We start from the raw sequence: 24,113 nt of genomic DNA on the forward strand, positions 1-24,113 counted from the left end.
TGTAATTTGGGTGAACTGACCCTTTAAACTGTAGAATCTGTTAGTTTGTATGTAATCCAGTGTAACACAACCTGTTACTGCTTTCCACTCTGATTTGCTTGTTGCTCCGCTTGCAGCAGCTGACATGCAAATCTACCCTGATTATCTAATAATGAACTGAGGAAATGTGAATTATGAGGAAATGTGCATCAACGCTGTCTTGGGAAAACGCTTAAACTGACTGCATCTTATTTTTTCCTTAATGAATGTGTTGAGTCAGTTCCATGACCCCTTGGGCCTGAAAAACGTATTAAAACTCAATTGTGTGATTTTGAAAATACTGTACACATGAGTCACTGAGTAAACAAACAGGATTTCTTCTTTCCCAGGTCTGGTTTTGGAGATCCATGGTCTTTAATAAAGGCTTTATACTGTCTGTATTTGTGTGTGCCGAGAGAGAGAGAGAGAGAGAGAGAGAGAGAGAGAGAGTGACGAAAAGACTCCTCTGAGTGGCGTAGGATTATTGAAATGCACCTGGAAAGTAAACTAATTTTCTCTGCGGGTCAGAGGACTGGTTATGGTAATAAAAAGAGAGATGTCATTAGATTCAGTGGTATTTGAAGAGTTCTCTGGAGGGGGATGGGGAGGAGAAGGAGGAGGAGGAGGAGGAGGAGGAGGAGGAGTGTAATATCTGTGTGTCTGAGAGAGAGAAAGAGTGAGACAGGGGAAAAGGTGTGTGCAAGTGTGTGTTTTCCAATCTGCTCCCCTGCCACTATCTCTGTCTCCTCTGTGTATATGTTATTCATGAGCTTGACCTACATCTGCCCATGCTTGTGTGTGCATGCGTGTGTGTCAGTCCACGCAGGAGAAAGTGATAAGGTTCCGGTCCACTTTCCAAGATTCACCAACCACTTTCACGGTCTGACCACCCAGTTTGATATTTTTTCTTACAATAGAGTGCGATCTCCAGATGACAGTCTCCACTGTGTTTATGCTTTCATACTTTGTCTTACTCTAGTGCCGCTGCTGCTCAGACCCACTCGCACCTGCCCAGTTCTTCTTCTTCCTCTTTTTATTCGGAACAGACTGATGTGGTTGTAAATGTAAAATAACGAAAAGAAAGGGAAACAGCTGCAAATGGAAAAGTGTCTAAATGAAAATCTGTGCATATTATAACTTAAAACTTAAACCATAAAAACAGACCTGTTTTATCACTCTAATAACAAAATATGGCTGCAACAGATTGCACTTAATATGCTGTAGATTCTCTATATTTGCCAAAAGAAAGCTCTGTTCTTGGGTATAGTTGCCTCTCCCTCCTCAGTGATGGATTACATCATGTGAAATGCAAGCGGTCTCCTAAGCAACAGCGAGCAAGTCCAAAGAAACTGGACTTTGCAACATCAGATCTTTAGCCTCTCTCGTCCCTTTGGTGTCCTTCAGCATGAGACATCAAAGACTGGTTAGTAAACATGAGCGTGCTGTGTGCCGTTTACTGATGTTACATTACAGGGGGTGTAGGTACTGAAGGGAACTGAAATTTTTACTTTCTATTCCTTTTTTTCTCATGTGGGCAGGATATAAGACTGACAGTTGTTGGCTGGAGTTATTTATACCTTATAAAGGTATAAATAACAAAGGCTAAGTGAGTAAATGTAAGTCAATTCGACCACAATCAAAGCTCTTTGGAAAAGGGAACAAATTTAGGGCTGTATGGTTGTTTTCAGCATTGATTCATTGGAAGATTAGCTTTTTGATTAATAGATTAATAGCTTTGTATATAAAATGTCAGAAAATAAAGGAAAATCATCTTTTTCCTGAGCCCAAGATGGTGTTTTCAAATTACTTCTTTCTTCTGACCAACTGTCCAAAACCCCCAAGATATTCAATGTACAGTGATATGAAATAGAAATTCAGTAAATCCTCACATTTGAGAAGCTGGAAGCAGCAAATGTTTGGCCGTTTAGGTTGATTAAGGACTTACTCAATTATAAAAATTGTTGATTAATTTTCTGTTGATCCACTAATTGTTTCAACGCTAAACACATTTTTTGGCAAACTGAGAGAAATGCACATCTCAGACCCATGTTACTGCTGCTACGCCTACTTACCTTGAGGACAAAGATAGAACTGCAGGTTTCATATGATGGAAAGTTTTAGGGTCATCCTAAAAACTGTGAGCACATTTTATTGGATAAAACATTTGTATATATCACCAAATGAGTCAGCAGAAAAATCCTTTTGGGGAGAGAAAAGGTGTGATATTGCTCTATAAATGTGGGGAAATACATTTTTAGACGTACAGTATATGTGGCATATAGTGATAGATAGCAGAACAAAACACCCAGGGGCACAAGGTAACTCACAGAAAAGGTATTTTTCATTTAATGGGAACAAATGGGGGTCATTGCAGTTCTGGACAGTTCTATAACTGTAACCGAAACCACCACATCCTAATTACAGTAAGAGAACCTTTCTCTGTGCCGTACTTCATGTGTGGTGTGTATATTTGTATCTGTGTTGTACTAGTGTTGTACTAGTCCCTGGTTAAGACGCAGACGCCTTCCTCCTGACTGTCCCCTGCCCTTCTCGTCCCTCTTCACCTCAGGACGTCCAGACGTGGTGGAGTCCGTTCCAGACGATCCCACATACAACGTGAGCAGCGAGCTCACGCTGGAGGTGAGCCGCAGTGATGACAATGCCCTCATCACCTGCGCCGTCGACCATCCCTCTCTCGCCCCGGGGGACAAGAGGAGCGAGCAGGCTCTGCGGGTGTTGTGTGAGTCAACTGGGAAATGGGGTGGAGTGGAAAGGAGAGCGGATACAGAAGATGCTATAGGAAAGTAGAGGGCAGACAGATGTGAGAGGGAAATGCAAAGTGAAACCTCAAACTGCTCTGTTTTTTTTATTTCTGCCTTGCTCCTCTCTTTTATTAGGCAGTATAGGCACATTTCCCCACTTTGCAGTTTGATCTCTGCTGCCATAATTTCACATTAGCTACCTGTAATAATGACCACACAGGAAGGTAACCTTCCTCTGCTGGTGCACTTGCCCAGAGTTGAGTCACTGTGGATAAGAAAAGCAGGTTATCATCTAAAATGAAACTAGAAATGGAGCGACGTCGGAGTCTGTGCCGGCGCTGCCACCCTGTGGGTGAGACAGTGGTACTGCATCGCTGAGGGAAAGTAATGTTGTTGTGTAAGGGGTTATGTCATTGTGGGAGGCAGAGAGATGGTGACGCCTACAGGATGCAGATGGGAGTAGATGGAGACTAGGATGAATGAGACTATCGGCGCTGTGTGCATGTCTGTACTGTTATGAGTTCTGTGTTATGTAACCATACTCTGTGTCTGTATGTGTGTGTGTATTTGTGTGTGTGTTTGTCTTCCACTTACAGATTCCCCTAATGTGCAGATCGTGCCTGAGAGCGATCTGCCTAGAGAGGGGGAGAAGTTTCATCTTCGGTGTTTGGGCAACGGCAACCCTGAGTAAGACACACGCACACACACACATCTCATTAACACCATGTCTGCCCGTATGCGTGTATACACACACACTTTCACTGATTTAAACACAATCTAGACACATACACACACGTTCACCTACCGACTTAATTTTCACCACATGTACAAAGACACAAATATGAATTAATTGACTTCAACACAACAGTACAAAAAATATAAAATACAACTTTAAGTAATGAAATAAAAAACACACAGAACTTTCAAACATTATATTTTATGCAATATAATTTTGTTAGCACATAAGTAAAATTCCAAAACAACATTGTCACATTCCAACATTCCCAGGCATTTTGCAACATAACCAAACTGTCTGTGCCGACAAGGAATGAATTAAGATCATTTGAGTTATGCTCACATTTTACAGTCTGTGAGCCTCGTAAGTTAGACATGTGGTACATTTTGTATGCCAGAGCCACTTCAGCACAAGAGTGATTCATGTGACATAGTATGATGACAGGCAGAACCTTGCAAATGTAATTCTCAAATGAGCTTTAGTAAAGGGTTTACTGTTTGTTTACTGCAGATGGACCAACAAATCCTCATAGCTTAAGTACAAGAAGTCTCTAAACGTGCCTTCTAAAACTACTCATATGACTCTGATAACTACCCAACTGCTTGCTTAAGGTTAGGGAAAGATAGTGGTCATGGTAAGAAGAAACCAACACTGACTGTTGACGGCGGGCCACTGTATTTAGTTGTCAAGGTCCGACACTTTTTGAGATGCTATAACATCACGCTATTTCCACCTTTGCTTGTTCGCAGGATCATAACAGGTCGCAGATCATTGAAAACATAAATATTTTTTATATTTGTTTTTGAACATATGACTGATGCTGCCATTTTTCTGGTGAGGACAGTTTCGGGTGGGCAGTTAATTCAGGATTTATGTACTTATAGTGCTCGTAGCCTTTTTATTATCTCTTCTCGGTCAGTACTAATGTAGTCTCTCACCTCCGTGACTTGAAGCAGGTGCGAGTTCTTAATATTATTCTTATGTCTAGTAAATCTGAATACATAACCCAATAGATTATCAATCATATCAGACCGATGCTTCCTTTAACATAGGAACTTAGCCTGTTTTTCTCTTACTAAAGCATTGTAACAAATGGAGTAACAAATTAATTTATAACCCTGGGTTATTTTTTAAAGGAGGTAGAGGAAAACAGTTGTATGACAAAAGAATAACACATTTAATTTGCAATATAAATAAATACAAGGGTCAACAGAAATGTGCGTCTTCAAACTGGAAGAGGCCGGTCCGCCAGTCACGGTATATAACAATAGGCTCACGCGAGTCACGACCCACAAACACACACCGCAAACGCTGCCATCAGGCCCACTGGCACCCATCATCAGTTCTCCCCAGGCTTTTAAGGTCCCACTCCTGATTAGAAGTGAGCACAGGTGTGATCGCCAGGTAATGAGGAAAGAGCGGAACCTGTAGAGAGGGGAGAGGAAGACACAGGACACACACAAACAAACAAACCCACAGCACTACGGCCGTAACAAGCATGTTCTGATGGAAGCCCTGACTCTAATAAACAGGGCAGGTTGGGTGCTGCTGTCCTTGCTCCGATCAAAGCTTTCACTCCAGTCATGTAGAGGGTCTCAACAGATTTTAGAGGCAGTATATAAAGAAGCAGACACACACATGTAAACACACCCACATTTTGTTATTGAAAAGGTGTCAAATTACACAGCAGGTACACACAAAAACGTATTAAAAATACACATGCACCTACAGGCTACATGTGCAACTAGCAGCACTGACAGTCTGCACACACAGAAACACACTTGTAAGTGATCACACTTTAACATGTTCAATTTCTGACACCTCCTTTTGTAAGTGGTCACTTGTTCAAACATGACACATACATAAACATACACATGGGCGCAGTTAGCGAAAACACCTGCTTGTTCACTGATACAGTGTGAACACAATGTTTCTGATACTCACAGACACACAAACAAACTGCAACCCGCGTCTTAAATCCTGCCCACACAAATACACTCTTTCCCCTGGCCTTTCTGCATTATAGATGAACCTCCAGCCAACCAGCCCTATCGATCCACTCTCCTCCCCTCCTCCTCCCCCTCTCCTCCCCTCCCTGCATCCCTCCATCCCTCCATCATCGGGTATCTCTCCGCTGCCGAGTCACTCAGGGCTCGTTCGCTCCTCTCCGTCTTGTCACGACGCCTCCTTGCCCTCCTCCTCTCCCCGTCCTTTCCTATAACTCTCCTCTATCTCTCCTCACACCTTTTCCCCCTAAACTCCCCATTCCTCCTCCTCCTCTTCCTCCCGCTCTGCTCTCCTGTCAACCCCCCCTTCTCCCCTCTCTCCTCCTGTCAGCTCATCACAGGAGTGGCTAGGAAGACTAGTCGTTTAGTTTGATTGGCAGGTGGAACAGATAGGGGGCGGGGAAGGAGGAGGTGACTGTCATCACATGTACGTGCTTTTACAGGCAGCAAGGGAGTCGATAAATTATAGACGGGAGAAAAGGATGGAAAAGGCGTGCCACGTGTGCCACGGTCAGAGGTTCAATTCCCACCAGGACCACCTATGCTAGAAATCTATTTATTTGTGATACAATGGGGATGAAAGCTTCCATTAAATGATGTATGTTCTATATAAGAAATAGTCTTGCTCTATGGTAATAAATGGTTCTATGTAGTTCAAAATGGCCCTGAGAGTGCAAGGGTTCAGGGTTCAGCTCCCACAGGGATCACCCATTCTAAAAAAACTCATATACACAGAGAGGCTTTAGATAAAAGCGTGTGATGAGTAGTAGAGGCTGTATGTAAAAAAAAAAAAAAAAGCGAGGCTATAGAAGAAGAGAAGAGAGAAACTGTGACATTGAGGCAAAAAATGACAAGGGAAGGAGAGGTAAAGAGGGAAGGAAAACAAATCGACAGGAGAGGGAGAGGTAGAGGGAAGCAGAGAAAAGCGTGGGCGGAGAGGAGACAGAAAGATTGGGTGACAAGCAGCGAATGACTAAGACAGAGAGAGGGAGACCAAACAAGAGAAAACGTGTGTGTGTGTGTGTGTGTGTGTGTGTGTGTGTGCGTGCGTGCATGCGTGTGCGAGAGAGGGCGAGAGAGGGGGGAGCATGCTCAGTTACGTGCACCGCTGCTTGTGGATGAGCTACTGTCCAATCAAATCAGATACAGGTTGCCCCCGCAGCTGTCAGTCAAAACCCAATCACTGCGACGACACCTTTCCTCCGACACACCCAGCCGCTCAGGTCCCTCTCCTCCTCTCGAGCTGCCCTCCCCAATCAAACTCAATGAACGTCACACTCTATTTCATAATACACACTTTTCTCTCTCCGTGGTCACATCCTGTCAGGTTCAAAAGAATAACTTACCGTATCAAATTCTATACTGTGTTTCCTTGACGCCCGGCGGCAAGAGCTTTCTAATAGTAGAGAAAGGAATTCGTGCTGTACATTCTATTATATTTCCCATCTATTCGATCAGCACGGCCTGGGAGTGCTTGCTTGAAGTCATTTAACCAGTGTTAAACTCCCTAAGACTGTTCACATAACACATTTACAGCTAAAAAGCCTTGCATAACCATGACCTGTTGCGTGCAAGCTCCCTTATGTGTGAAAGGTCATGGCCATGGTTAGAAAACAGCAGGTAACAGGATTACAGTAATCTGTAACCTGTAAAGGGATAAGGCTGGCCATATTCTACAGTATGTTTATCTTATTATTGACAAATCCAAAGCCTGATATAGTTTATTCTGCTCGAGTGTTGTCCAAGAACTACTAAAAACTCATCAACGAGCCACATCATTGCAGTTGGTGACCTGTTAATATTGGCTAAGATTGAGTCAAATCTACATATACGGTTCTGCTGCCATAAATACTCACTAGTGCACCAAATGTGTATTAATCCGCAGCTCAAAGTCCCCAACAAATGCACTATTTACTCTTGTTTGAGTTACCTTTGCTAGTTCCCAGTGGTTTTAGGAAATTGATTAGAATTTTTGTAAATTAAACAATATATTTGTGATCCATCTTTAAACCAATAATAATTTTTTTCTTTTTTTGGCCACTTAAGGAAAGCGCAATATGTTTTAAACAAAACATTTTATCACCTTATGAAGTTGTTATGGCGAACAAGTTAGCAAATGGTGGCTTATTTACACATCTAGCAGACATGGAGTAACATTAGCATTTATTTCGAGTCGTGCCTGTGTAAGACCAATATTCACTCTTCTTTTAGCTTCATTTTGGTCTTCCCTAACTCCAGAGGGAAATATGTGGCTCTTTAGCAGCTAAATGCTCCACGTTCTTCACTAGCTAGCAGCTGACTTTGTCTGTCTACTGTTTGGTGCTGGGCAGGGAGTGACAGTGGTTTGATTATAGCTTTTTTGCTGACAACAGCTGCCTGATGTGTCTTGAAAATATGCTAATGAGAGGTTACTGAATCAAAACAATTAAGCTGTGGGTTGTAAAACCAAAACAATGAGCTGAAAAATTCCATACAACTGAGGAGAACTGCAGAGTCTGGTGACTAGTCATTTGCTCCATTGTTTATATAAAAACAGTGATTAGAGCAGCTTTAAACATGTCCATCTTCTGTAGGAACCAGTGCCACAAACAGGATAGGAAGTCAGAAAGTAATGAGAGTTGGACTAATGCATTGTTGGTCTTCTCGGGGATTTGTTGAAAATTAGTACAATATGAAATAACCCCAGACTTATCCTTTAATAATCTCTAACTGTAAAAATACTGATCAGATGACAGATACATTTGGTAGAAATAAGTGTTGGATTACAGAGTTTTTAGACATTAACATAACTTAGCAAATCTTATATTAATAATTTAGCAAAAAGTCAGTAACTCATTCTTTATTGTGATAATGATTATAGATGCTAGAGGGAGGGAGGAATATGCATCACCAAAGTACCCATAATTGCAATAAAGAATGTCTTGAAGCGTATCATGACTTTTGTGCAGTGTTTACTAATGCATGCATGCTAATTGAAAAGTTTCCACCTAAGCAGAGCTCATAGCCAAGAATAAAACACAGAGTTTAGACATGCATGATGGGAATTATCAGCATGTTCTGACCAATCAGCTTTCTGCACTTAAACTACCTGCTGTTTAACAGAGATTGACTTTTGAGCATTATGTCTAATATTACTACACGAGTTACAGCTTGTAAATGTGAAGTTAATTGTTCAGTTAATTGCATATTATCTAGCATTTGGAGGGGGTGTAATACATCAGCTGATTACATTTTATTGCTGGTAACCAGATGATGTAGCCAAACATGGTCAGGACACACTTGTTTTAAATACTTTATGGTTGAATATTCACTTTTTATTTGCTTAAGGACAGCTGACTGAACACTAGAGCTCTTTTTTTTTTTTAGCATTGTAAGGATTTATATTCCTAAAATGACACATATTCAAAACTTTGAGCTTCCCAGTAAGTCCACAGTCTCCCAAGTGTTTGCTCAGCAGCAGGTGTCAAGGGAGCAGACGTTGTTTCTCACTGGTTTTTAGTCAGTTTTGCCCGGCAGCAACAACAGTTAGCGTTGTTGTAGGTTTTGCCTCTCGGAAACATCCAACTAGATTTTAAAATATTGGTCTGAAGGAGCTTGGTCTAAGAGATGTATTGTTCCTGCCTTTAACAGCTACTGTACAACCACAAATAGCCACCTGGCCTCCATCATGAATTTACGGATTGCACCTTTAGGTGTCGCTGAGGGTTTTTTCACATTTCAAAGAGCGATTAATCAGTCCAACCCATTCAGGTCTGTCCCCGATTCAGACTCCCCATCATTGTAATTACTGTACAGCGCTTAGGGATGCTCACATTTACATAATTGATTCTTTTATCAAGGCACGTCTCGCTATCTCTCTCATACACAATCTGTTATGCAGAATGGATTTTTTAACGCAGGCTGATTTGAAATGCTGATCTTTGTTCTGTTGTCTTCTTCTCCCTCCATCTCTTTTAATCTCTTTTCTTCTTCAAGCTGCAGCACTCTTCTTTCCATCATTTTCTTCATCATTCCATTTTTTCACTTTGACTGCCTGCTGCAACAACTCTCACCCCTCTCCCTCTTTCCGTCGTTCATTCTCTCCTTCTCCCTCAGTCCCTTCTCTATTTTCTTACTGTAACATCCATCTCTTTCTCTTATTTGTTTTCACTTGCTCTCCTTTCCTGGTTTTATCTTTTCTTTTTCCATCTTCATTCCTCCCAGCCTCACCTCTCCTTTCTCCTCTTTCCCTTTCCATCTCTACTTCTCACTTGATCATTTCATCTTTTTTCTTTCTCCTGCAGCACTTGTCACAGCTCCCTTCTCCTCTCATCACTTCGGCCCTCTTTGGATTTAACTTTTTTTTGCAAAATGTGCAGAGCATGTACAGTTCAACTCAGGACTCTCATTCTTTCTGTGTCTCTCTTTCTCCCACCTGTCTCAGGCCCGCCTCCTACATGTGGGAGAAGAAGGATGGAGAGCTCCCCCCACTGGCCAAAGTCGACGGTGCTTTCTTGCGCTTCGAGATGCTCAACAAATCAGATAATGGTGTCTACCTTTGCCACGCTGACAACGGCATTGGAAACAGCCAGGGGGAGTACACACTCCTGGTGCAAGGTAACAAGAAAAAGTGAAAAGAAGGAAGGGAAAACAGTCAGATAGAGATGTGTGGTGGGGAAGAGGGGAAAGAGTTGGGATGTCTTCTTCTTTTACGTTTCTTCATCACGTTTTATTTCTGTCGTTTGTTGTGGCTTTTGCTTGTACTTCCATCTTTTTCTCTTCTGATTTTCTTTCGTTTCTTTCCTCCTGTTTTTGTTTTTTTTTCTCATCCAACTGCGCCACCACCACCGCCTCCGCTTACCATCCAACCACTTTTGCTCGTTCTTGCGCTTCTTTCCCTTCGCTTTTATGCGTCCCTTTCGTTCGAGCCATGGCCATTTTTTGCACTTTGCTTGCTCATTCCCACTCCTCCTACGCCTCATCTTCCACCTCCTCCTCCCAAGATCCCATAGACCTAGACTCCCTGGACAACACCACCCCCTCCCTTGGCTCTGCAACCTATCCATCTTTCCCTCCCTCCTCCTCCTCCACCTCCTCCTCCTCCTCCTCCTCCTCCTCCTTCCTCCCATCCTCCTTTCCTCCTGACGTATTCTCTGGCTCTGGCTCTGATCCCACCTCCTCCTCCTCCTCCACCTCCTCTCTCCCTGAACTCGCCTCCTCTGATCCCACCTCCTCCTCTCCCCTGACCTCCCCTCCACCTCCTTCCCCTCCTCCTCCCCTTCTTCCACCCCCTCCACGGCTGACGTGTCGACATCCGAATTCTCCACCACCACCCTCTCCAACGTCCTCTTCCCCGACCTGCCATTCTCTCCCTCCCCCCCTCCCTCCTCCCCCTCCACCTCCCCAACTTCCCCTCCCTCCTCCACAAGCATCGCTCCTTCCACTGCCACTCCCTTCTACTCCTCTCCCGCCTCCTCCCTTACTCCCTCAGTTTCCGTCCGGCTGAATGGAGTTTACACTTTCACAGGTAAAACCATCTGAGTTACACACTTGCACACACACTTCCAAACAAAAGAGATGCGAGAAGCTTAGTAATGGAGTGGAAAAACAAACACCATTCAAGTTACTACTTTGCTGTTTTTTTCCTCACTACACAAACTGTGCTTGCATTGTGGAGCAAAGACACCAGGAGTTTGTTTTACATGCACGCACACACACATGCAAACACAAACACATACTCAAAGCTGACAGCAAGAGCAGATTTGAAGAAACACACAATGAAGGAAAAAATGGCATTCGTGTGGCCGTGTCACAGCTGTTTGATGTTTTTTTTTCTTGTTTCCCTCTTTCTTCCTGTTAATAATCCCTAACCCCCACACCCTCCAACACACACTCCTCCACTCATCTAACCAACCATCCATCCATCCATCCATTCATCCATCAATCTAAACATCCAACAATCCATCTACTCATCCACTTGAGAAGATGCTGGAGACAACAGTGCAGGTATAACTTTTCCACCAGTCACCTGTCGTTCTGACTTTCTGTCGTTCTATCTTTTTCGACCACCTGGCTGTCTGTCCATCTGTAGGTCTGACTGTCTGTAGCTCTGTCTGTTTTTGTCTGTCTGTCACTCTGGAAAAAACCTAGTCTGGGGGACACTTTGAACTTTGAAAGCGGAGGGATGAATATTTCATACTCCTGCCCACGTAATGCTTTGTTGTTGCCCATATGCACAGACAGACTCAAAACACAAGCTCACACTTACACACACACACAGTACCATTCACACCAGGCACTCACATCTGTCTCACAAAGACACACACACAAGCGTGACCTCTTAAGTGGTACAAGTCATTTACACAGTGTTCCACTTCCTCTGTGTGTGTTTCTATATATGTGTGTGTGTGTGTGTGTGAGTGCTGGGGGTGGGGGTTCAGGCTTCGAGGTGTTCTTGGGTCTTGTCTGCTTTCCTTTGATGCTGACAGCAGGATTTATGGGCTCATTCTCAGTCTCGCCTCGTCAGCATGCCCCTCTCACCTCCACGCCGGCCAGCCAGAGTGTGTGTTCGACTTTCTGTGTGTGTGTGTGTGTGTGTCATTCTGACTGGTGCTCAGAGCCTCCCCTCCCCACCACCCCTCTCCCCCTCTTCTCCCTGTTCTCTGTTCTCTCTACGACTGGCCTCTGGTTGGCTGTTGTCATGCCCCTTCACTTCTCTAACTGGCTGAAATGTGACTTTTTCTTCCAAATTTGTCAACCCATCATTTGATGTCCCAGTTGGTTGTAATGTGTCCCTTCCTTCCATCTTCAGTTTCAGTTTTGTCTACATTTCTGGTTATCAGTGGCTATTGCTGTGCCTCTGTCTCTCTTTCCTGTTCTCCGATTGGATGTATAAGCTAGCTGTTTCTTCCTCTGACTGGTTGAATCCTCCACATTGGTTTGACCCCTCAAACGTTTACCAAGTGCAAGCCAGTCTCTCCTTCCAACTCCCTTTTGTTTATATTCCTCCATTATCTGTTTTTTAGTCTTTTTTTTACGCTTTTCTGTATGAGAAGTGCTGCTTTCCAGTTGTGCCTATCTGAGTGACTTTCAAATTGACACCCAGCGTTTGATCTGGTCTGAAAAGTCAGGCGAAATAAATGATGTATCAAATTATTTCCATCTAGATTGCTTTCTTCTCTGAGGGGCAAGTAGCTAAAGTGGCTGAAGCAAGGCCGAACTGGGAGGAAAAAATATCAAATCTCTGCTGTTGGGTGAAAAACTTGCATCTCGAGAAAATTCTAGCTTTTCTGCAACAAGGAAAAGAGATCTTATTTTCATGAATTGTAAACTTTAACCACAAGCTTCCCCAAGTGATTTTTTTTTCATAATGAAAGCATACTTTTAGTATACAAACTATACAAAGTATACAAGTATTATTTTATCAGTATAAAAGTACAGTGAGAATACATTACTAGGTACTTCTTCAAAGTAAATGATTAGTAAATAATAAAAGGATAATCACAGTACATTTTTGCAAAGCATTTTTATAGACAGATAGATAGATAGATAGATAGATAGATAGATAGATAGATAGATAGATAGATAGATAGATAGATAGATAGATAGATAGATAGATAGATAGATAGATAGATAGATAGATAGATAGATAACATAACTTATTTTATTATTATTACATTTATTTTTCTGTACTTCTTTAAAATGTACTATATACTGATTATATGCATACATTTTTAAAAGTGTATTAATGTCTGTATTAGTTTAAAGTTAATCTAAAATATCATTTTTAAAAACAGATTTTTAATTTGCGTATTTCATGTGCTTTACAGTATATTTATATTATATTATTATTATATATTTATATATATCAACTTGCTCTTAATTTAAAATACACATGAGCATACTTATTAAAGGATTCTTTTTTTAGTTCGTCTTTGAATGTGCTAAATTCTATTTTCAAAAAGTGCTTTTAATACCTGTATTGCATTGAAAATTTAAATTTATACTAATACTTTATGAAGGTAATCCACTTATATGTTTGCATCAAGCTGACAAGCTAACCTTGAGTTCCCACCTGGTAATTGAGTATAGGGTTAGGGTTAGCCAAATTTGACATGCACAATTTAAATATTTTGAATATATCTTAAGTACTAAATACAACTTAAGTAGATTAAATGTTACACAAACTAAGTGTTCTTATCTTCAGTACAGAAAGTTATACCAAAGTATGATGAATTGCTCTCAGAGTATATTTTTTCCTCATTTTGAGCACAATTAAAATATATTTTGAATTCCTCAAAATTGCAAAAAATGCTCTGACAGTATATTCTTAGCAAAATAAGTAAGTACGTTTTTTGATTTTCTTTTGCACTAAAATAAAATTATTATTATACTTTTAGTACTGGTGCAAAAAGGTACGTAAATGTACTTTTAAAATAGTGTACTGTTTTGGTAGCCAAAAGTACCCAAAAATGTGGTATAAATACTGTATATTTGAAGTATATTTAAACATATTTTATGTGCAGTACAAAGTTCATTGGTTTCAATTAAGCACAACAAAAGTTTTTGTTGAAAAATGAAACGTATATTAAAGTATATGAAATATACTTTCAGAAAATGTACTTGAGTATACTTTCTTTATATCTGAGGATCCACCATGGTTGGATTAAACTAGTAGAACTACTAGAAGATAACTTTAAATTTGTGTTTAATCAAATTAGCACAAAAACTGAACCTGGGCCTTGGGGGTCTGGGGCCCTGGTGCAGTTGGCCACATTCTCCGGTTTGGAGTCTAGCCTTGGATTCTACAAGATTGAAAGTTTCTCAATCCATAGAAGAGCATAAAATCCTTCCGTTGTAGTGAAAAGATGGAAATTACCACAGCTGAAGGGCCAAGGATTTCACCTGACAGCAACAGTGTGTGCTCCCACAAGGTTCTTACAAGTGATTGGGACTTGGTCGGTAAACTGCACAATCCTGTTGCATGTTAGTCACGAACAATTTTTAATGGAGGGTGACTAGGTGGCCCCTTTTCTTTCGCCTGGCTTTCTTAATATCCTTGTCTTTGTCTTCTGAAGGTTTGCTGCTGTGCCTGGGTATTATATATTGACAAGTCTTCTCCGCTCCCCTGTTCTTTTCTTTTCTTTCTGCCTTCTCTCTGTCACTCTCCCCATTATTCTCTCTCTCTCTTTCTCTATTTCTGCTGCCTTTCATCATCCGTCTCCCGTTTCCACCAATATTCATCCGCCACCCCCTCCTCCCTCTCTGCTCTCAATCTCTGTCTCTCTTTCCCTCTCTCCCCTTATTTCTCACTGTCTCTACCTCATTTTCTGTCGCTCTTTGTCTCTTTCTTTCTCATCAATTCTCCCTCTCTCATTCTCTCTCATTATGAATCCCATATTCTTATCTTTACTCCATGACTTCCCTTTCTCCTTTCCCCCTCCTCTCCTCTCCTCTCCTCTCCTCTCCTCTCCTCTCCTCTCCCCATCCCACCACCCTCTTTATAAGACCCCACAGCCATGTCGACCTCTTCGGGGGTGGACCACGCCGTGATTGGAGGGGTGGTGGCTGTTATCGTCTTTATCCTGCTCTGCCTCCTCATCGTCCTCGGCAGATACCTCATCAGACACAAAGGTCAACTGCCCACACAGACACATGATCACACATGGACACACTCATGCATGCATGCATGAGTGTACACAGAGATACACTTGTATAAATATGGATATGTGCGTACCAGGATCTCACACGTACAAACATGCATATGCATACAAATGCAGGGACACACAGAAATGCAAATGCACTCATACCTAAATATGGATTCTAAGCATAAACTCACTTATTTTACTCTCAAAGCAGAATAAGAAAATTAATGAATGACAATAAGTGAATGTTTATTCATTGCTTTTTAATACATTTTTGGTTCACACAACTTCATGTGAGATTAGATTTCCTGACATCAGTGATGTTTCAGCAGCATATTTTCAATTAGATGGTCAAATATGCAATTTAAAGTGATGTGGTAGAAGCATAATTGCTTCCTGGCCATGATGATAGTTAGTTACTGTGTTGTTCATGTGCTCTGTGAGTGGGAGACAACAAAAAAGTGCTTTCTTTTCACTCTTATTCAGGTCTCAAAAACACATTCTTAGCAGATTAACAAACAAGGACTAAGCAAATATAAATGTTTCAGCTCCAGCAGGGCACAGGTGAAATTTAAAGGGTACTAAAGACTTGTTTCAGCACCCAGGTGGCACAGTTGATAAATACTTGCCCACCCCCACCACAGAGTGCCAGATTCAATTCCCGGCTCTGGTGCCTCCAGCTGGTCCAAAACATTGAACACAATCGCTTGGTGGCCAGTGTTCACAGATGCCAGGTCTGTGAGGGATCATGTCCGTTTCGCTGCATTAGCTACTCCCTCTGGTTGGTTAAGGCACTTGTGCAGAAAAGAGTGGGCTCTGCGGTGATAGTGTGAAGCTCCTCACCGACCGGTGACTGCATGTGTTCAGACAGCTGATGTTGTCTGTTTCTGGTGTTCATTCTGTCTCTTGTCCAGGATGCTTGCTGTTACACCAATGTAGTGCTGACCACCGTTGTAGCATGTTCCTATATTGTATACGACCACCTGTTATCACATGACCGAAGTTCCTTAGGTCACGTGATGACAACTGAGTCAACTCCATGACAACAAATTAAAGTCTATTGGGTGATAAAGACTGTGACATGTGGCTGAAAGCTGCAGACAAAACTTGTAAGTAGAGTTTGAGTTAAGATTATTTAGTTAAACTGCTATTTCCAAGCTCAAGAATGCACTTTTACGCTTAGATGTACAAATATGATCATTATGAGAAAAACAGTGAAAATAAAGTTGAGTTGTGAAGTTGCTCTTTGGATCTTAGCAAGAGAATCAACTGTAGAATAAAAGCCTATCGAAAAACGGGACTTGGTTTTACTTGGATGACAAAGGCTTGATGGAGCCCTGTAAGTATTGATTTGGTGATTTGGAGATCAAAAGACATCTAGACATCTTGGTTAAAACTGGGCTAAATTTGGTTGAAAAGAAAAAGCTTTTTAGACATCTATAACCTCTGTTTGAACAGTTTTTAAACTATAGTATGCTATATATTTCACTGGGAAGCAGTTTAAATGTTTTTTAAAACAGTGGTTATTTGTAACGTAAATGCCTAAAAAGTTTCACATTTCTACTAAATTCAGCCCAGTTTTTAATGTAAAAGTCTAACCGTCTTTGGACCTGCAGACCAAATGAATGCTCACCTGGAGATATTGGGTAACTCCTCACAACCAAAACATCTCGACATAAAACCTCTCCAAAGAAAAATCCTGTGTGGTACCCAGATAAACACCATTTTATCAGCTGTTTTCAGGACTTTGTCTCCTAGCGTGTCCACAACCTAAAAAAGACTTTACTACATAGTGATATAACCACATTAAAAGCAAAGAAAGCAGCAAGATTTACCAAAAGCACCTGAAGTGATCATTTAGACATCATTTTGGAACATCTTGCCACTCCACTGTTTATAACAGTCTCTGTCCTGCTGGCCTTTTGTCATTTTACAGTTCCAGTGTTTGACTTTTACTGCCTCTGCAATCTTATTTCTCCCCCTTTTCTCTCTCTCTCTCTCTCACTATCTGTGTCTCTTTTTCTCTCTCTCCTTCCACAGGAACATATCTGACCCACGAGGCCAAGGGCTCGGACGACGCCCCCGACGCCGACACGGCCATCATCAACGCAGAGGGAGGCCACTCCGGAGCAGAGGACAAGAAGGAGTACTTCATCTAGATACAGGACGGAGCGGTGGAGGAGAAGGAGGAAAAGATGGAGGATGTGGATTAGGGGAGAGGGGAGGAGTGAAGGGAAAAAAAACCCTCCATTTGTTTTCACAACGCTTCAGTTCTTCACTCGGTTGGAGGGATGAGGGGAGGGGAAGGGAGGGAAAGAACTGTGGGGAGGATAAAGCGATGAGTTGAGCTTCAACTGGTACTACCCTCTTTGAATTGATACAGGAAAGTGAGATTTTGCACTGACATGCGGATGAACTGAAGTTACACACTCCAACACACACACACAAACATACATACATGAGTCAGTTTTGGGGAAAACACTTCTCACACAGACTTGAATGCTCGTAGATGCTCAGATTAACAAACACGAGCCTCCTACTAACATGTCTGAATTATTTCTGAATGGCACATTAACACATTTTTACACTAGCACTGTCCTATTTCTAACTGTCAGCGCCTCGAAAAAGCAAAATTGTAACTCACATTCCTGGCATCCTGAGCTGATACTTCACTTCTTACACCACGGCAACCTGTCGCCTCAACATTTAAGCCAAACCAGCTCTGTCTTTTCACGTTTGTGTCCTCATTCTCTCCATCTAACAAGGCAGTATCCCTCTGTAAACATTCTGGTGGCAGAGAAATTCATCCAAAGCAAATTATGACTGACAAACATAATCTCCCTCTCTCACAGTTTAATCTTTTTATGCCATCAAACCTCTTCCTGCGTCCTCGCAAACCCTGGTAGGAGCCGTTGAATTTCACACAACGCAGCACCACACAACATGCAACACTCATGCAAAAATAGCATTCCCACCTTGCGCTACCAAGCCAAGGGGCTCCAGTATACATATATAAATATATATATATATAGAATTATATAGCATTCTTTTTACTTGACAGAAAATGTTTGGTGTGCTGTAAATACACTCTCTCTCTGTCCTCTCTCTACCTTCTCTCTCTCCTTCTTCTATCCCTCTTCTCTTTCTCTCTTTATCTCATACAGTCTGTTACTGCATTACAGTAACTTATATACTCTATTAAAAAAAAGCCTGCCTGTTTTTATTACATGCGTGGAAATGCAGAGTCGAAACTATCAATATCTGAGGAAAAAATATAAAAAATAACAACGATGACGTTGCGATTAAAACTAACATTAACTGCAAATATTTGTATGAGGAACGTTTCCCTTCTTTTTTTCCCTTTTTCTTTTATTCCTTTTGGTTTTTTGGGACTTATGAGAGATTTTCTCTCCTCGGTGTCTCAGTGTGTTACTGTCAGTGTTAACAGTTTACAGTGTCTGTCGGTTTGTCAGTCCAGGAGTCCATAAATCTAATTTCCGACTTGTGTTTTGATTTTGAGGTTCAAGGTTTTGATGCTGTCAATTTTTTTTAATGATTATTATTTTTGTGCGCCACATTCAGTGCCGCCATTTTCTGCTCCCAAACACTAAACTGTAGCAAAACCTCGGTCGAACACAGCTTCGAAAGGTGTCAAAGTGTTTGTTGGAGTTTTCCTGGAGCATCACTGCCCGGCACATATGGACTGCTGTGGTCCTCCTTCCACCATGCCCCGCTGAACGCCATTTTTCTCCTTACAGCAGACTGCTTGTCTTGGCGAGACCACCTGGCACTAAATTCAATGAGTAGTGATATCATGACTTCCTCTAAGAAGCTGGCACGGTCGCTGCTTCGGGGAGGTGAAAATGCTTGCTTGCTTTCCGCTACGGGGCCAGACAGGACTGCCTACATGCATTATGACAAACTTCCTGGCAAAAAAAACAAACAAAAAAAGCCCTTTCTGTTATTGTTTCTTTTTCTGTGTGTGTGTGTGTGTGTGTTATTGCGAGCAGGAATCATTCGCCAGCTTAGCAAAAGGTTCCCATAAATGAACGTTGTTTTATTAAGGTTGGGAGTTCGCCTTGGCACTGGCGAGCTCCACTTGGCCCGGTCGTGGAAATTGATTGCAATCTAACTAAGAGGCTCTGGGCTCCAGACTGTACGCATGCCAAGGTTTAGCTCGGTGGGCAGGGTGCCGAGCCGGAGTCTGGGCTGCACTAACACTGAAGAAAGTCATTTAGGAATGTCCTCGTCTCCTTTTTTCCCCCCTCCGCTCGTCCATTTCATTTCATTCTTTAATCAGTCATCCCGTCTGCGTCCTGATCCACCTTCACCCGGTCTCTCCTCATCACCCCCCTCCATCTCTGATCGATGGCCGATCCTCCTTGCTGATCTCTCTCTCATTCAGGCGTCCATGTAAACGCACAGTAGGAGTAGCGCCTCTGGGTTTGCTGGCGTGCGCTGATGGCTTTCTGCAGCACTTTCTGGGAGTGTTTTGGAGAGGAATCCATTTGCTGATGTCAGTCTACCTGTAGACAGTTATGTCTGTTATAGTTTTTGTACACCCTTTTTTGGGAACGTTCAGGGATTGTGCTTTTCGTACCTTTCCCCCGCATTGTCGTTAACTGCTATCTAGCCAGCTGCTTTGAAAGCAAGTGGCCCAGCTAGTGTCTGTGAGCTAGCTATGCTACCTGAAGCAGGGCAGCTGTTTTGGGGGGGGGGGTTTCTCGGGTGGCTAAGTTGACGCTGTAGTAAACTTGGCTTAAACAGCGTTTGAACTCTGTTGGGAGACTGTGAACAAACCGAGATACTGTTTATCTCGTGTTTGCTCTGCAACACTCTGCGGCTTTTCCCGGTATTTATGTCTGCAGACCAGAGGATGAGCTTCGTCTCACAGAGTTTACTGTCAACTTCAAAGACTAACCTTTGATTTGTATTTAACCCCAGTTTAATTCTGCTCTGTGAATGGAGAAAGGAATACCTGCCTCGTACTCGACAAAGTGTAGTGTCTTACAACTAATGGACCTGTATTTGCCTGTAATCTGTCGTCCTGTCCTTCGTCTTGGTTAATGTGCTAGCATGTAGCTTGCATGAGAAACGGTTGGAAATGTAGATAGTGTTGGAGGTGAGAAGTGCCGACAAGTTTCTCCCCTGAGACAAGAGCGGCGGCCTGGCCTCCTGGCCTCGCTGCTGCCCTCTGATCTGCAAACATAAGCCCAGTTAAACACAGCAGTCCTCGGAATAACACTGAGAAAACTGATGAAGTAGGACCCATTCTGCCCCCCCACCACCACTGCTACATTAAAACCACGTAGGAGTACAATGGCGCTGAATTGGAACATGCAGTCAGTCTTAATTCATATTTCACTGCATCAGTGCAGTGATGACTAGCTGTCACCAGATGCCAGCAAACAGCAGCTTTTCCTTCCCCTCTCCAGTCAGACCGAGCTGTCCTGCCCGACCACTTGACTCTCACCAACTCCTCTTCAGGCAGTCGCACACTAGCTGCCAGTCATCTCTTTCCATTTTGTAGTATAAACAAATTGATTTTTTTTTTAATTATGTTTTGTAAAAGGTGTGCATAATCTTAAATGTATTACTTTCAGTTCAATTGATAATCATTTTCTTTTTTCTTTTTATTTTTAAATTAGATTTTCCAAAACTTGAAGGTTAGAAATTTTGTTCTTGCGTATTTTATTGTTTCAACAACCATTTTTATATAATTTCATGTATATAGTGATGCCTTTACTGGATACTCTTACAAGAGCACCCATACACACTTTGCACACACACTTTGGGTACATACACACACATATCTGGATATGCACGGCAGGCATGATGTCTGTGACTATGGTGTATTTGTACATATGTGTGTGTGTATGTGTGTTTGTGTATGAGCGTGAGGTGTGTATTATTTGACCCAAACAGACTCTGGAGACACTCTTACATGTGTTGCATTCACAAAAATGTTATTATTTTGATGACTAAAACAAAGTCTTTGTTTTTAGAGATATAATTTTGGATGACAAGTCTTCCTTTTGAATAAATATCCATATCACATGAGAATAGTGCTGTCATGTATGTTAATTTGTACAATGGCTGATGATGTCATCAAGGCGAGACCCAACCGCATGCTGTGGTGGGTTTGCGTCTGTTGGCTGTTATGTTCATACAGTATTTGTTTAATTTGGGGTTGTTGTTTTTTTTTTTGTTGGTTAAAATACCAGTTCAGTTGTTGACTTCAATAAACATGCATTTGGGTTTATTTCACCTGTCTTGTCGTTGGTTTTTCCTGTTCAGAAACTTTCAAAATCAGATCTGATCCACAATACTAAAATGTTCATCCAGACAGTAATCTGTTTTCTGCCTGCGTTGGTCATTTTTTGGTTGCAGTACCTCACAGTTTACTACACCGCTTCAGGAAAATGTGACATTTTCTCAAACAACTGAAAAGTTCTGTTCCAAAATCAAAGAAAAGCTCACATGAATTATGCACATCAATATATCCCAAATCTTAGTATTTAGAAATCTAATATTGTATTAATAATTTAGTATTATATAAACAAGGAATAGGGTGGGTTACTTGATATGGACTTTTTAAATGGATTTTGGACTTATGGAATTTCTTTTATGATGTACATTTTGTAACAAATCCTGATTTTTCAAAGGGTAAAGATCTTAATTTCATCAAGCATTGTTTCCTTAGTGAACAAAAACGTTTTGAACATTATAGTTTCAGTAAATAACAGATATGATAAAACAGCTCACAATTCCAATGATCACTGAATGTGAGACTATACATTATCAACAGGTTCTAAAAAGCCAAACGCCATCATTTTTTGTACTATGCAGTTAAAGAAAATGCCCAACAGAGGGCAGTACAATACAATAATTCAAAGTCCTTTGTTAAAAACAAAAAAGGTCGGCTGGTTATAAAATTAGGATAACCACTGAATGACTTTCTCTCTGAATTCAATTTAATATTGGCAGTTGTCTTAATTTCATTATTTCTAAAATATATGATTAAATAATGCTTTCTTTCTCTCACAGTCAAAAATATACATCTGCTTTAGATTCTGGATCTTTTTTCTCTTTCTGTCTTTCTGTCTGTCTTTCTCTCTCTCTCTCTCTGGTTTCCTTGTATTCCTCTTATCTTTTCTCTGCCTCCACGCCTTTAGTATGCACTGTGGTTTGGGGAATATTGTTACCACATGTTGATACTGGTATGGCGGTTAACAATCAGCCTTACATTGTGCACATGCTACTAGTTAATTACGCAGCAAGTAGTCACAATCCTCACACATATTCATAACTCTGTCCAGCTGTTTGAGGATAAAGGACTTGTTTTTGCTGAACTTTAATACACTCTTAATTACCGACTTATTCCATGTGCAGAAAAGTATGCTGTTAATCAGTTTTCCCCAAACCAGTGTGATTTAGTTAAAACTGAACAAAATACATTAACGTAGGTGCCAACAAAAGTGTGCATTGCCAAAGCTAACCTCTTTGAGTGAATAGCACAATTTTGATTAAAGTACTGATTTCACCAAATGTATATTGTGCAACATATTGCTATATTTGAAGTCATGTTCTGTAGCTGTAAGGATATAAGCGCTCGTATAGCTTTTTCTTCTTTTTGGAAATTTTTGGAAAAAGGTGTATCTGACCACAAGCTTCCCTAAAAAAAGGCCCTTTAAACACACTGTTGGATGCCGGAGACACCTACTACTGTAAGTTCCTGCTGAAAAATGATGGGAATAACAGCGTTATAGCAATGTGTAATTAGAAATCATATACTATGATGAAGTCACTATAGTTGTTAATGTAATTCATACACTATGACACACATCCTATACTACAGGAGTAGACTGTAATGGAAATACAGTGATGCCATAAGGACACTGCAGATACTCTAGAAGTCCCTACAGCCATACTGTGAACTGAACAGGACTATAACAGAACAGTGGTAACATATAGCAGTGGCACAATGAATTTTACTGTGGTTAATCAGAGGCAGACATTTAAAAAAAAGTTTTATAATGAGTGTAAAGATACACTTTGTGATACAAATGTATACAAAACAGTAGCTATAAATATTCAAAACAAAGGATTTGGGCCTGATGTCACTTTCATATTGACTGACGGGTCTTTTCATACAGGGAGTAACTTAAAGGCCCAGAAAACTTGATTTCAAATCTTAAGCATTTATCTATAACATTGAATATTCATAACTTTGGCGATCACTTTGAACCAAGGTGAGAGATGTTTAAACACACTCAGCCTGAACTGGCTAAGGCATGGGCAACAGCGGAAGGTTTCTCCTTTTACCCTTCCTCTTTACCCTGTTGTGTGCGGGCGTCTGTGCGCTCTGTGTTGTCTTTGCTGGCAGTGCATGTGTTTGTGCATCTATATGTCTGGCAGTGTCTGTGTATGAGCGCGCATGGATATGTGTTATGTTGTTACAGATTTGTGCTGCCCTGGACATCATCACTACAGCCCACAGGTGCCGAAGGGAAACGAGCCTTGGGGTGTTCAGGGTCTTTGCTCTGCTTGGAAAAAATGAGATTTAGAGTGCAGACACAAGCGGTCCAGACGCATTGCGTAAATTTTTCTTCAACTACAGTTTATGAGAGAGATGTGGAGCATCTGCACATGACATTGCTTTGACTTGACCTTTAAAACGCATGAATAGATAGATTTGGTTGAAGAACGATTGAGGATGAAGAACGATAAGACTATATGATGCTGTATGTGGCTTCGGTCGATTACTGCTGTGAAAATGTAAATACTGTATTGTGCGATCAATTCTTACTGTAGCCTACTGTTAATGTTTGTTCTTGTTTTGGGCTCCAAAAAGCATAAAAAATACAGTATTTCCCCCTATTTAGGAAGAGGGTTACTTTACTGTTAGGATTTGACTGTATTTCTACAGCAATTTGTTAAAGTGTATGATTCAAAACAAAAGCTTTGG

General features: G+C 41.3%; 1 protein-coding gene across 5 annotated transcripts in view; it reads left to right on the top strand.

Moving 5' to 3' along the window:
- cadm3 (cell adhesion molecule 3) overlaps window positions 1-21,412 on the top strand; it is an 84,685-nt gene extending 63,273 nt beyond the window's left edge. Inside the window, exons 6-11 of one of the 5 annotated variants that reach the window (XM_044220754.1) lie at window positions 2,588-2,758; window positions 3,377-3,467; window positions 9,946-10,118; window positions 10,505-11,028; window positions 11,487-11,507; window positions 15,009-15,129. In XM_044220754.1, coding sequence (XP_044076689.1) covers window positions 2,588-2,758; window positions 3,377-3,467; window positions 9,946-10,118; window positions 10,505-11,007 — 938 coding nt within the window. In that variant the 3' untranslated portion in view covers window positions 11,008-11,028; window positions 11,487-11,507; window positions 15,009-15,129. Of the gene's footprint in view, window positions 1-2,587; window positions 2,759-3,376; window positions 3,468-9,945; window positions 10,119-10,504; window positions 11,029-11,483; window positions 11,508-15,008; window positions 15,135-17,185 lie in introns of those variants that run through there. The other 4 variants (XM_044220755.1, XM_044220756.1, XM_044220758.1 and 1 more) reach the window with 4 other exon arrangements.
- Window positions 21,413-24,113: the final 2,701 nt, after the last annotated feature.

The sequence above is a fragment of the Siniperca chuatsi genome, linkage group LG13, assembly GCF_020085105.1.
Source record: "Siniperca chuatsi isolate FFG_IHB_CAS linkage group LG13, ASM2008510v1, whole genome shotgun sequence".
Taxonomy (NCBI): domain Eukaryota; kingdom Metazoa; phylum Chordata; class Actinopteri; order Centrarchiformes; family Sinipercidae; genus Siniperca; species Siniperca chuatsi.